This window comes from Rhincodon typus, chromosome 11, assembly GCF_021869965.1.
Source record: "Rhincodon typus isolate 14 chromosome 11, sRhiTyp1.1, whole genome shotgun sequence".
In the NCBI taxonomy this organism is placed as follows: Eukaryota; Metazoa; Chordata; class Chondrichthyes; order Orectolobiformes; family Rhincodontidae; genus Rhincodon; species Rhincodon typus.
This window is the reverse complement of record NC_063342.1, coordinates 25,929,277-25,942,538: the sequence shown is the minus strand read 5'-3', so window position 1 is coordinate 25,942,538 and position 13,262 is coordinate 25,929,277. Positions and strand designations below refer to the sequence as shown.

The window sequence follows — 13,262 nt, the reverse complement described above, 5'->3', positions numbered from 1 at the left end:
CAGAATATTTGGGAATAGCTGATTGTCAATGTTTTACTTGGGGTAGTATTGAATACTGTATATAGTTACAAATCTTGACATTGCTGAAATCAAATTTTAATCATCTGTATCATATGAGAATTACTGCCATCATCCTAGATCAAGAAGAAATAAAGAAATTTACATTTTTGAACATGCGAGTCTTTGTTTTATAAACGGCAGTTCAACTAGGTACTATCAAATGCCTCCCAGGTTTGTACAAGTTAACCCTCCCTTCACCCTCCAGCCCAAAGCAAGCCTAATCATAGATAAAGATAAGATAATGTCACCATTCATTTGCATATATCAAAATTATCCATCGAGTATAAAGTGACATTCCTACCCATCTCCAACAGGGCAAGCCCTACCATTGTTTTCTGCATCAAGTTTGCATGTTGAAAGGTGAGCTGTGTCTGATCTCTCATGGAGTAGTACAAGTCTGGTGCTGTGGTAGAAGGGTGGGCATTTTCTCTGACAGCCCTTACCTGACTGCACTACTCTTGAGCAAAAAGACATTCAGTTTGCTTTATGTAGGTTTTGTTTCAGTTTGTTGTGGTGGCTTTCCTGTTCTGCCTCACTGAATTTCTTCTGTAGACCTTCTTCTGGTCAGATTATGCTTCAAGGGGCCACCCGTAGAAAATGTAGAGGCACTGCTGAGAATGCCACCCCCCACCAGTGTACACACATTCCCTTCCGTCTGGGTGAGGTGAGTTAGCAAGCCTAGCTTAATGCATCTAATTGCACTGAAAATGCAAGAAACACTTGGCAGGTCAGGCATCATCTGTGTAGAAAGAAGTGGAATGTTTGAACCAGGGCTGTAATGAGGTCAAGAGCTGAGTAGCCCTGGCAGAATCCAAATGGTTTCACGGAGCAGGGTGTTACTGCGTAGGAGCTGCTGGATAGCTCTATCGATGTCCTCTTCTATCACTTTACTGACGATCGAGAGTAGACTGACGGGGCAGTCATTGGCTAGATTGGATTTGTCCTGCTTTTTGTGTACAGGACAAACCTGAGCAATTTTGCTCTTCATAGAGTCAATCCCTGACATGTAGCTGTACAGTAACAGCTTGGCTAGGAATGATGCAAGTTCTGGAGTACAAGTCATCAGCATTGTTACCAGAAAGTTGTCAGGACCCAGTATCTGGCAGCATGGTGGCTCAGTGGTTAGTACTGCTGCCTTGCAGTGCCAGGGAACCAGGATCGATTCCACCCTCGGACAACTCAGTGTGGAATTTGCACGTTCTCCCTGTGTCTGCATGGGTTTCCTCCAGGTACTCCAGTATCCTCCCACAGTCCAAAGATAAGTAGGTTAGGTGAATGGGCCATGGGAAATGTAGGGTAGGGGGTTGTGTCCGGATGGGTTGCTCTTTGAAGGGTCACTGTGGACTTGATGGGCTGAATGGCCTGCTTCTACACTGCAGGAATTCTATGACTCTGATTCTACCTAGTGCCTCCAACCATTTCTTGTTATCACGTGGAGTGAATTAAATTGACTAAAGACTGGTACCTGCACTGCTGAGGATCTCTGGAGGAGATGGAGCAACTACTCAACATTTCTGTCTGAAGATTGCTGTGAATTGTTTAATTGTCCACCCATCATTCACAAATGGGCAGGACTACAGAACTTAGATCCGATCTGTTGGTTTTTGAATCAAAAATGCTTCGTTCTTTCATTACAGAAGACATCCAATAGAAATTTTGCCATTGGGCAGATGCAGTGTGGGTTCGTGAAAGGTAGGTTATGTTTAACTTATTTACTGGAAGTTTTTGAGAATATTACAAGCACAGTGGACAATGGAACAGGTGGATGTGGTGTATTTGGATTTCCAGAAGGCATTCGACAAGTTGTCACACAAAAGACTGGTGCATAAGATAAGGGTGCACGATGTGACGGGTAATGTATTGGCATAGATAGAGGATTTGTTAACACAAAGAGTAAGGATAAATGAGTGTTTTTGGTGATCAGTGGTTAGTGGTATGCCTCCGGGATCAGTGTTGGGACAGCAGTTGTTTACAATTTATATAGGTGATTTGGAGTTGGGGGACTAAGTTTAGTGTGTCAAAGTTTGCAGATGAGACCGATGATAGAGAGCAAACTGCAGAGGACACAAAGGGATATAGATGGGTTAAGCGAGTAGGCAAGGGACTGGAAGATGGAGTACAATGTTGGTAAATGTGATGTTACTCATTTTGGTAGGAATAACAGCAAAATGGATCATTATTCAAATGCTGAAAAATTGCAGTATGCTGCTGTGCAGAGGCACCTGCATGTCCTTGTGCATAAATCACAACAACTTGGTCTGCAGGTGTAACAGGTAATTAAGAAGGCAAGTGAAATATTGTCCTTCATTGCTGGAACATAGAACATAACAGCGCAGTACAGGCCATTCAGCCCTCGATGTTGCGCTGACCTGTGAAACCAATCTGAAGCCCATCTAACCTATACTCATTGGAATTTAGAAGAATGAAGGGATCTCATTGGACCATCTCATAAGCATTGAAAATAATGAAGGGAATAGATGATAGAAGCAAGGAGGTTGTTTCCACTGGCGGATGAAACTAGAAAAAGGGGGCACAGCCTCAAAATAACAGGGAGCAGATTTAGGACAGAGTTGAGGTGGAACTTCTACATCGAAAAAGGGTTGTGAAACTGTGGAATTCCCTGCCTAGTAAAGCAGTTGAGGCTATCTCTTTGAATGGTTTTAAGGCAGAGCTAGATTTTTGAACAGTAAAGGAATTAAGGGTAACGGTGAGTTGGTGGGTAAGTGAAGCTGAGTCCATGGAAGGGTCAGTCATGATCTTCTTGAATGGTGGAGCAGGCTCGAGAGACCAGATGGACTTTTCTTTATCCTATTTCTTATGTTTAGCTCTATCACTTACGGAATATGCTGTTTGGCCACAAGTAGTCCTGCCTTGTAGCTTCAAGAGGCTAACATTTCATTTTTAGGTATGCCTGGTGCTGCTCCTAACATATACTCCTGCACTTTTCATTGATGCCCCTGACTTGATGGTAATGATTGAGTGGGGGATATGCCAGGCCATGAGGTTGCAGATTGTATTAGATTAGGATTCTGCTGCTGAAAGCTCACACTACCTCATTGATGCCCAGTCTTGAGTTGCTAGATCTGTTCAAAGTCTGCCCCACTTTAGCACAGTGATAATAACACACATCACTATCTAAGGTATTCCCAATGTTAAGACTGGACTATATCTCCCAGTGGTAGTCACTTTTATCAAATACTGTTATGGACAGTTGCTTCTGTAGCAGACAGATTGGTGAGAATAAGGTCAAGTATGTTTTTCCTCTTGTTGGTTCCCTCACCACCTGCTACAGTCCTAGTCTACCAATGATATCCTTTAGGACTTGACTAGTTTCACTGCTGCCAAACTGCCCTTGGTGTTGGATGTTGAAATCCTTCACCCTGAGTACATTCTGTATTCTTGTCACCCTCAGTGCTTCCTCCAAGACTATTCCACACAGAGGACAGAGGACAATGTGTGGTAATCTTGTCTATGTTTGACCTGGTATCACTGAAATTTTATGGTATCTGGAGTCAATGCTGTGCACTATCTTCTTGAATGGCTTCTGGAAGTCAAGGTATACTATATTTACTGTTCCTTTTACATCAACTTTGATTTTTAAACAACTCTCCGCTCCTTAGGCTTGCTGCTATTCTTTGCCATGTTTCTTGTTTTTCAGTGGAACATACTTTTGTTAAATATTTTTTAAAAAAAACCAAATATTCAAATATTCCCTTGAATACCCATTCCAATTTACTGGTTCTTCCCTCAGACCTATATAGGTGACTGATTCTTGTTTGAGATGAGGGTATTATTTTCAAATTGACTATAGATAAATGTATTATCATTTTGCCCAGCAGATCTTTGAGATTACTATCTAATTCTGCATTATTACACAACACCCAGCCTAAAATAGTTTTGTCGCTTATCATTTTCACACTTGTTATAGGAAGTGGTCACAAAATGCATTGTGTAATTTAGTCTTCCAAATCACTTGCCATTTTAATTGGTCCAGTCTATTCATGACAATAGATTGTTTTTGTAACAAACTTTAATTGCCCAACTACCTAGAAACTACCAGACATTCTTTTCTAACCACAGTCAGTCATTCTATCATAACTTACTAGCTGCACTACACCTTTTCTATTCTGTCTATCCTTTATAATAGCACCCAGCACGATGAACATCCTCTGACCTTTCAGAATGGACCAATGTTAACTCTTTGCTTGTTGCAGATGCTGCCAGACCTGTTTGGTTTCTCCAGAAATTCTGTCAGTGTTTCAGATCTCCAGCATCCACAGTTCTTTGTTTAATATTACTATGGTGAGTTTGCTCAACCACTAGGAAGTTTTAAAGTTTGAAGTGGCATATTTACAGTTTTCTCCATACAGAAGGCCAACATAGGTCTCAAAATTAGAGACAGGAGAAGATGAGATACAGCACTTTAACAAATTAGCATGGAGCAGTTTTAAGCAGGCTTGAAAGAATACCCAGTGGCCCAGGAGGTATCCAAAACTGCTGATACACAAGAGACTGCAAGGACTCAGACATAAGTTTTCATAGAATTCCCTACACAGTGTGGAAGCAGGCCATTTGGCCCATCAAATGCACACAGCCTCTGAAGAGCAACCCACCCCATCTCGAACTCTGCATTCCCATGTTTAATCTACCTAGCCTATACATCCCTGGATGCTATGACCAATTTAAAAGGCCAATCCACCTCACTTGCACAACTTTGGACTGTGGGAGGAAACCCACGCAGGTACAGGGAGAACGTGCAAACTCCACAGTGAGTCACCAGAGGGCAGACTTAAACCTGGGTCCCTGGCACTGAGGCAGCAGTGCTAACAGCTGCACCACTGTGCTGTCCCAAGTCCTCTCTGGTCACAGGAGTGCCAAAGGGCTGGAGGGCAGTTAATTAGGTACCATGATTCAGGAATAGTGGGAACAATCCTCACACTTGGAGGAGAAAGAATTAATCAAAGGTAAAATCAACACAGCCTCATTGGGGGTGGGGGGGTAGAGAGAGAAAGGAAGAGAAGAAAGATCACATCCAAAATTAATTGGATTTTGCAAGTTGATCAGATGTGTGGATAATGGTAATTCACTTGATTTGATCTGCATGGACTTCGACAAGGTCTTCCAAGGCAAACTGGTTACAGGGTCAAGAGCCAATAAAATCCAGATGAAATTACAGCCAAAAAAAGCTTAGCTTGGTGGCAGCAAGCAGAGGCTGATTGACTCCAAGTCAAAGACTATGGTGTACTACAGGGTTCCAATCTAGATCCCCTGCTGTTTACATTGTCCAGACTCTAATGTAGGAGGTACTTGGGGAGGTGATGGCCTAGTGGAATTTGAATTCAATAAGCAACCTGGAATTAGAGAGTTTAACAATGACCACGAAACAGCTGTTGATTGACAAAAACCCATATCATTTACTATGCCTTTTAGTGAAGTAAGTTTACTTCATCCAGCCTACATTTGACTGTAGACCCTCTGGAATATGGATGACTCTCTTTTTGGAGAATTAGATAGCAACACATATCCTGTGAGCAAATAAAGAGGACATTATAGTTTGATGGTAAATAGCAGGGAGGAAAGTCAGGCTACAGAAAAAGCATTCAGTCAGGTGGGCTGAGGCAGCAAATGGAATTTAATCCGAGGTGTTGGTGCATTTTGGAATGCTAACAAGGCAAAGAACTGCCTAATAGCCTAGGAGGTACAGCAAATTAGATCTTTTATGTCAATAGATCCCATTATCTACATATTGTAGTCACAACCTCTGGCAACATTAAAAGGGAAAAAAAAGTGTTCAATAGAATACATTTTCAGAAGCTGGATGATGGCAGTAGGCAGATCAACAGGTTTCCTTATCTTGATATATTAGTTGCAGTAAGTGTTGAAACATCACATCATTCCTTCTCACATTCAACAAACAGCTAAATACTCTTTAAAACACAGAAGAACTGCAGATGCTGTAAATCATGGGGGAAAAAAAAACATAGAAGTTGGAAAAGCTCAGCAGGTCTGGCAGCATCTGAAGAAAAATCAGTTAACATTTCAGGTCCAGTGACCCTTCCTCAAAACTGCTAAGTACTCCTGCTTTAAACAATATTACACTTAAGGTAGTTGATTATGACAAAATGGAAGCCTACTACAGTAATAGTTCAATAAGTTAATTGGACTATCAACTGCTGTTTGAACAGTTGCAGTTTTTAATGAATTCAAACAAAGTTGCTTTTAAAGTAGATCTCTACTCAATCATCCCTTGACGTTAGCTAGTTTAGTGTGAAGTTACAACCCAGAATAAGACTAGGTGCAGTTGGGAATCGACAGTTAGAGAAATAACTGCAAAATCTAGTTTAGAACTAAATGGCCTCTTATACTTTAAGACTATATTCTAAATTGCTGTAATTGGTTGGAATTGTTGTAACTGGTTCAACTTCAAGATGAATACACAGCAAGGCCACTGGATAAAAGATTTTCTTCGATAGAAGATGAAGAAAGCAACAAGGCAAACAAAAAATTATCCTTGAAATAAAAATCTGTACGCTTTCAATCGATACAAAATAAAACAAGTGGCTGGAAAAACTCAGGTCTAACAACATCTATTGAAACAAAGCAGTTACCGTGACGCTCAGGAGGGAGATTCATTCTTAACTTGATTCGAAACGCATCGGGATCAGGTCATAACCAACCTGACTAGGAGAAGAACTTGAGGCAGAAAGACTTGGAAAAAATGAGCTCATCTTTTATTGCAATAAAAGAGCACAAGATTCAAGTCAAACGAATAGTCATTGAATTAAAAGAAACAAAAAAAAGTTACACTGCATGCATAAAAAGATTGTTAAGATGAAAAACACCGCACTCGTCACCAAACAAAGAAGTCATTGTAGCAGACAGGAATCAAATCATGATTGTAGAAGAGACGAGTCCAGACGCTGGGGCGGAGGAGGTTTGGCTAAGTCAGACAAACAATGAGGACGCGCAGCTGGAGGTGACAGACGTTGTGTGGACCGACTATATTTATCAACGCCGATATGCAAATGAAGAATAGCAGATGCCGCCTATTCCTATTGGACCACTTTCAAACTACGAGCCAGCCAATCAGAAGCAACAGCTCCACGATCTCTTAACATCTCTTCAACACCCCCAACAAGACGGACCCCAAAAATCGCCGAAGCACAAGCAAAGCGAACTACCGAAGCCAACACTTCTACCGCTGAAGTTTAAACAAAAAACAAAAACACTATCTCAAAGTCCGTCTTGAATGAGGGCTAGAACGGCCTTTTAACCACCGAAGCCGTACAGAGTGCGGCCTTGTCTCTTCAAGGCGTACACCACATCCATGGCGGTCACCGTCTTCCTTTTAGCGTGTTCGGTGTAAGTGACCGCGTCTCGGATCACGTTCTCCAGGAAGACTTTCAGGACGCCTCGGGTCTCCTCGTAGATGAGGCCAGAAATTCTCTTCACTCCGCCTCGGCGAGCCAGCCTGCGGATGGCAGGCTTGGTGATCCCCTGGATGTTATCTCGGAGCACTTTGCGGTGACGCTTCGCGCCTCCTTTCCCCAGCCCCTTGCCGCCTTTACCACGTCCCGACATGCTGCAAAAAGAAACACTCTCTAATCAACCAGCCAACGACAACAACAGCCGCAGACTGAGACACAAGTTCTTTCTTCCTGAAGAGATCTTGAGCTGAAGCGGACCTGGGTGTAATACCCATAGTGACGTCACCGCATGGCTATGCTCCCGCCCCTTGAATGATTCAATTTCCAGCTCTGTCCGGAAATAGTTAGTCGATTAATTCACTTCTAATTTCCTTCCAGTTTGTTTTCTACCGTACAAATACGGGATTGTCATCAAAAACAAGGAAACTTTGTAGAAGCGAGATTTGTACATTGCCTAGTCTGGTCCAGGTTGGTTATTTTTAAGTGATTTTTTTGAAAGCGAAGATAGGTAACTACATCCGGTAGGTGAAACATTCGGGTATCCATCGGTCAGGTTCAAGATAATTAAGGAAAGCGTCGGAAGTGTAAATCAGAACGCATGGACGCATGAATCGGGAATGCAATGTGTAAAATGTCGGTGACAATAGATTCAGTTATTTGCAGGAGGAAATTGGATAAATACTGGCTGGAAGGGAGAAAATTTAGAATTGTGGGGCTGATTGAGGAGCTATTTCAAATAAGTAGTACAGCGATGCCCTGCAATGGGGCTCTCCTACACTGCGTGACATAACAGTTGTAGGGAAAATATTATTATAATCTATTATAAAGGATGTGATAACTGGACACTTAGAAAAGGATGGTAAAATTGTGCCGAATCAACGTTGATTTACAAACATCTGAATCAGGAGTAGGCCATTCAGGCACCCAACCTCCTGGTTGTAACCAAATCCATATTCCAGCCTAACCTGATAACCTTTCAAACCATGGTAACATAGTCTATCTACCTCTACCTTAAAAATAGTCAAGGACCTCCTTTCTGCTATCTTTTCAGGATGAAAGTTCCAAAAACTAACAATACTTTCAGAGAAAAACAATCGCCAACTCTTTTTAAATTGGCAATCCGTGAGTTTTGAACAGTAATCCCTCGATCTCCCATAAAACATGGCTTCATATCTAATCTGTTAAAACCTGTCAGAATTCATTACAATCAAACCATCTCTTATTCTTCTAAACTTCGTTGGAATCAAACCTGTTCAACCTTTCCTCGTGAAATAATATACCTATGCCAGGTATTAGTTGAATAAACCTTCTCTGAACTGCATCCTATATATTTACATCCTTCCTTATATAAGATGACCAATAGTGCAGTACTCCAGATGAGGTTTCATCAGTGCATGACAGGAAGGGTCAATCGACCCAAATTGTTAACTCTGATTTCTGTCCACAGATGCTGTCAGATCTGCTGAGCTTTTCTAACAATTTCTGTTTTTGTCCCTATTTTTGTATTCAATTCCCCTTTCAAAAAATGACAACATTCTATTAGCTTTCCTATTGCTTGCTGTAAATGCAGACTTACCTTTTGTGTTTCTTTTTGCATGAGGACGCCCAGATGTCTCTGCATCTTAAAGTTCTGAAATCTCTCACCATTTACATATATGCTTTTTAAAATTCTTAGTACCAATATGGACAATTTCACACTTTCTACATTATACTCCATTGCCAAACCTTTGCTTACTCTTCTAAAGTACCTCTACCTTTTCGTAATCTCCTTGTGTCCTCTTCACAATTTGCTTTCCTACTTATCTTTGTGTCATCAGCAAATTTGGCAACCATACTTTCCACATCTTCATCTAATTCCTTTATAAAAGTTGTAAACATATTGAGATCCCACCACCGATCTCTGGGCACACCACTCTTTATGTCCTGCCAACCTGAAAACAGCCACTTATGCCTATGCTACAAAAGGCAAATCATGTTTACCAAACTTTTTGTTTTTGCAGATGTCACTTGTAACATAAAAAAAGATCCAGAGTGTAGTATATTTAAATTATCAGAAGACTTTTGATAAGGTCCTACACAGGAACTTTGTAATTAGATCATGTGCAATTTCAGGTAGTATACTTCAATGTGTTGAGAAAACAGAGAGTAGGGATATGTGCATCGTTCTTAAGAAGGCAGGCTGTTATCAGTGGGGTTACCATAAGTCTCAGAGCTAGGCTGTCATTTGTCACCAGCTAAATAAATGTGGGGATTTGTAATATTTCCAAATTTGCTAATGGCACATAACTAGGTATGATTGTGAATTATGAGTAAGATGCAAGGGGAAAAATGGGCTATGTGAATAAGCAAGAATTTGGAAGATGGAAAATGATGTAAAGAAATGCAAAATTAGCATTTTGATGGGTAAAATAGAAATACGGAGCTTTTGCTAAATTATTGGATGTAGATAAGTGTTGTTGTCCAAAAGGTCTTGGGTGTTCTTGTTCATGAGCCAATAAAAGCAAGCACATAGATGCAACAGTCAATAAGGAGAGTAAATGGTGTGTTGATGTTAATCACAGTGTGATTCAGGTGCAGGAGTAAAGTAAAAGTTGCCATAGTCCCAGAGGACCATAGACTGCTGTCTCCTTTGAGAGTGAGAAGACAGCTGTTGAATTTAACCTGAGGGTTACTACACTTCAGAAAGAGATCTTGCTGTAATGTATCAGGTCTTGGTGCAATGTCTTGGTGAATTCTGTAGAGTTTTGGTCCTCTAATCTAAGGAAGGATATATTTTCCATAGACGGAGTGTAATGCATGTTCACCAGACAAATTCTGAGAGGTCAGGATTGTTTTATGAGGAAAGATTGAGGAGAATAGGTTATTATTCTCCAGAATTTCAAAGAATGAGAGGTGATTAATCGAAACATTAACATTTCTTACAAAGTGTGATAGGGTAGATATAGATAGGATGCGTCCACTACCTGCTGAGTCTGGAACCAGGCCACAAATGCAGAATAAAGGGTAGCCTATTTAGGACAGAGATGCTAAGAAACTTCTTCACTCAGAGGGTTGTACATCTTTGGAATTATCTACCTCAGAGAGTTGTGGATGCTCAGTTGCTGAATATGTTCAGGACTAAGATTGATAGCTTTTAAATCTTAGGGAAACAAGGAATGTTGGGAGTGGACAGGAAAGTGGGGTTAAGATATATGATCAGCGATCATGTTGAATGGGCTGAAAGGTCTCCTTCAGGACCTATTTCTTACTTTCTTATATTGAAATCCATTCACCAAATTATCTTACTGTTATGCAAGTTTATTAATGTTTATTTTGTTTCAGTCCCTCTATATCAACTATAGGCCCCAATTTGGTGTTCTCTGCAATTTTTGAAATTGTTTATATAAATCATCAACAACAATATTCCAGCACCTATCGTTGTGAAACACTACTTCTCTCGATTTACCATATAATTACCTGTAAACCCCTACTTTCTGTTTGGTATTCAGCTTGCTTTCCATGGTCTACATGAACCCTGACCACAAGAGCAGAATTTAATGGGGCTCTCAGTTTTTGCGCTATTCCACCCAGCTTAAAGATTCAGAAAATCCCCATCTTAGATGCTGGCCAATCAGATAGATGGTAGCTCTGTAGTCCTCGCGTCACCTTGGGGTAGCAGTAGCCCAGTGCTCAGGAGCTTGGGTCCATTGGGAATCTCATCAAGTGGTTGGGAGCCTGGGTTCGAAAGGCCTTGTGGCAAAGGGTCCAGAAGAGGACCCTACTTGCACAATAACCTTTCAAAAAGCAAAGCAGCTAAGTGTAAGGCTACCCTGGTGGCATGGGCCTTCCCCACCATGGCTACAATAATGAATAAAATAAATGAAAGAACTGTGGATGCTGTAAATCAGAAACAAAAATAGAGATTGCTGGAAAAGCTCAGCAGGTTTGGCAGCACCTGTGGAGAGAAATCAGAGTTAACGTTTCAGGTGGAGTGACCCTTCCTCGGAACTGGGGAACAGCAATCTCTATTTTGGTACAATAGTGAAAGTAGGAAGAAACCCTTAAATGGCCAATACCAAATAAAGTCGTCAATAGGCCCAAGGGAAGGCTTTCCAAGCTAAAATATCAAACAGAGTAAGTGGCCAGTGGGCCACCCACAGGATTTTATGTGCCCTACCCCCACCTTCAAACCTTCAGAGGTAAGTATTTGGAGTGTGTAAAATCCAGCCCCAGACCTCTGATCTTAAACATGAGTCTACTACAGAATTCTCTATTGAAAGCTCTTTGAAAATCCAAGTGTATGTCTCATACTCATTACCTATTCTGTTACTTGCAAGAATTCAATAAGGTAGATCAAATATGATCTTCATTTTTTGAATCAGTGCTGAGTACTCTTTTATTTTCAGTTCCCAATTTTTTTTGACACATCTTTGAGGAATGTTTTCATCCTCTTTCCTCTCACCTCCATTAAACTAATTGGCCTACACTTTTCTGAACTAGTCCTCACATTTTCTTTTTAAATATGGAGATTTAATTGGCTGCTCATCTGATATAGTTTGCTTTTTAAGATTAATGTAAAAATGTAATAATGGCTCTTTTATCATTTCACTGGCTTTTATGAAATCTAACCAGGCTAAGAGTTTTATCCGAACTAAGTTTGATTTGTGTTATCAATTGTATCACTGTCTTCTATCTTAAATGCCTTTATATTTTGATATATTACAGTAGAATATCAAAATAGGTTGCTTTGTTAAAGAGAAATTGGAATTATTAGCATGGTTAATAAAGATCCCATGCATTTTTCCAAATGCATCCATTGGTCCTGGATGTTGAATTTTTACATAAAAATATTACATTTTGGTTACTTTTAAATGCTAAAAGCTGACATTTGACTTAATCCATGTTGAATTGTTCAAATGCATCATAATTTCTCCTAAAATTACATGAATTTCCCTCTCTTCATACATCTCTCTGTATCTCCTCCAGGCACCCAGTCCTGTTTGTTCTTCATATTCTCTCTAGAGTTTGATGGGTTGGGAAGCTTTTTACTTTCAAATTAGTCTGTTAGGCTAGCAGGACAGATAAAGTAGTTAAGAAGGCATATGGAATGCTTGTCTTTATTAGTTGTCATGGAGTTTAAGAGCAGGGAGGTTGTGCTGGAACTGAACTGCATAAAAAGTTGGTTAGGGCACAGTTAGAGTATTGTGTGCAGTTCTGGAATCCACACTATAGGAGGGATGTAATTGCACTGGAGAGGATGTAGAGGAGATTTACCAGATTGTTACCTGGGCTGCAGAGTTTTAGTTATGAAGAGAGATTGGATGGACTGGGGTTGTTTTCATAGGAGCAGAGGAACAGAGGGATATTATTTGAGATGTATACAATTATGAAGGGCATAGACAGGGTAGACAGGAAGGAGCTTTTCCCTTTGGTGGATGGATCAGTAATGGGGAGCGTAAATTTAATATAAGGGCGGGATATCTAGAGGGGATGTGAAGAAAAATGTTATCACTCAGAGGATGGTGGGCATTTGGAACTCACTGCCTGCAAAGGTGGTAAACGCAGAAATAATTATAACATTTAAAATATTTAGATGTTTACTAGCAATGCCAAAGCATATAAGGTTTTGGGTCAAGTGCTATAAAATGGGCTTAGAACACATCGATGGTTGTTTTTTGAGATAACACAGTGTGGAGCTAGAGGAACACAGCAGGCCAGGCAGCATCAGAGGAGTAGGAAAGCTGACGTTTCCCCACCCAAAATGTCAACTTTCCTACTCCTCTGATGCTGCCTGGC

General features: G+C 40.7%; 2 protein-coding genes across 2 annotated transcripts in view; one reads left to right on the top strand and one right to left on the bottom strand.

The window, feature by feature from the left end:
- Positions 1-6,774: 6,774 nt before the first annotated feature.
- On the bottom strand, positions 6,775-7,768 carry LOC109934284 (histone H4). Its single transcript, XM_020533095.2, has one exon. It carries the CDS (start codon positions 7,639-7,641, stop codon positions 7,330-7,332), a length of 312 nt encoding a protein of 103 aa, XP_020388684.1. The 5' UTR covers positions 7,642-7,768; the 3' UTR covers positions 6,775-7,329.
- A 7-nt stretch (positions 7,769-7,775) lies between these two features.
- The window catches only part of nit2 (nitrilase family, member 2), a 25,972-nt gene continuing 20,485 nt past the window's right edge, over positions 7,776-13,262 (top strand). Inside the window, exon 1 of the mRNA XM_048602490.1 lies at positions 7,776-7,955. The gene's annotated coding sequence lies outside the window, so the exon portion shown is untranslated. The remainder of the gene's footprint in view (positions 7,956-13,262) is intronic.

What these genes read in the sequence shown, in the direction of transcription:
- LOC109934284 (XM_020533095.2), bottom strand. Translation starts at nt 7,641, where the DNA reads ATGTCGGGACGTGGTAAAGGCGGCAAGGGGCTGGGGAAAGGAGGCGCG.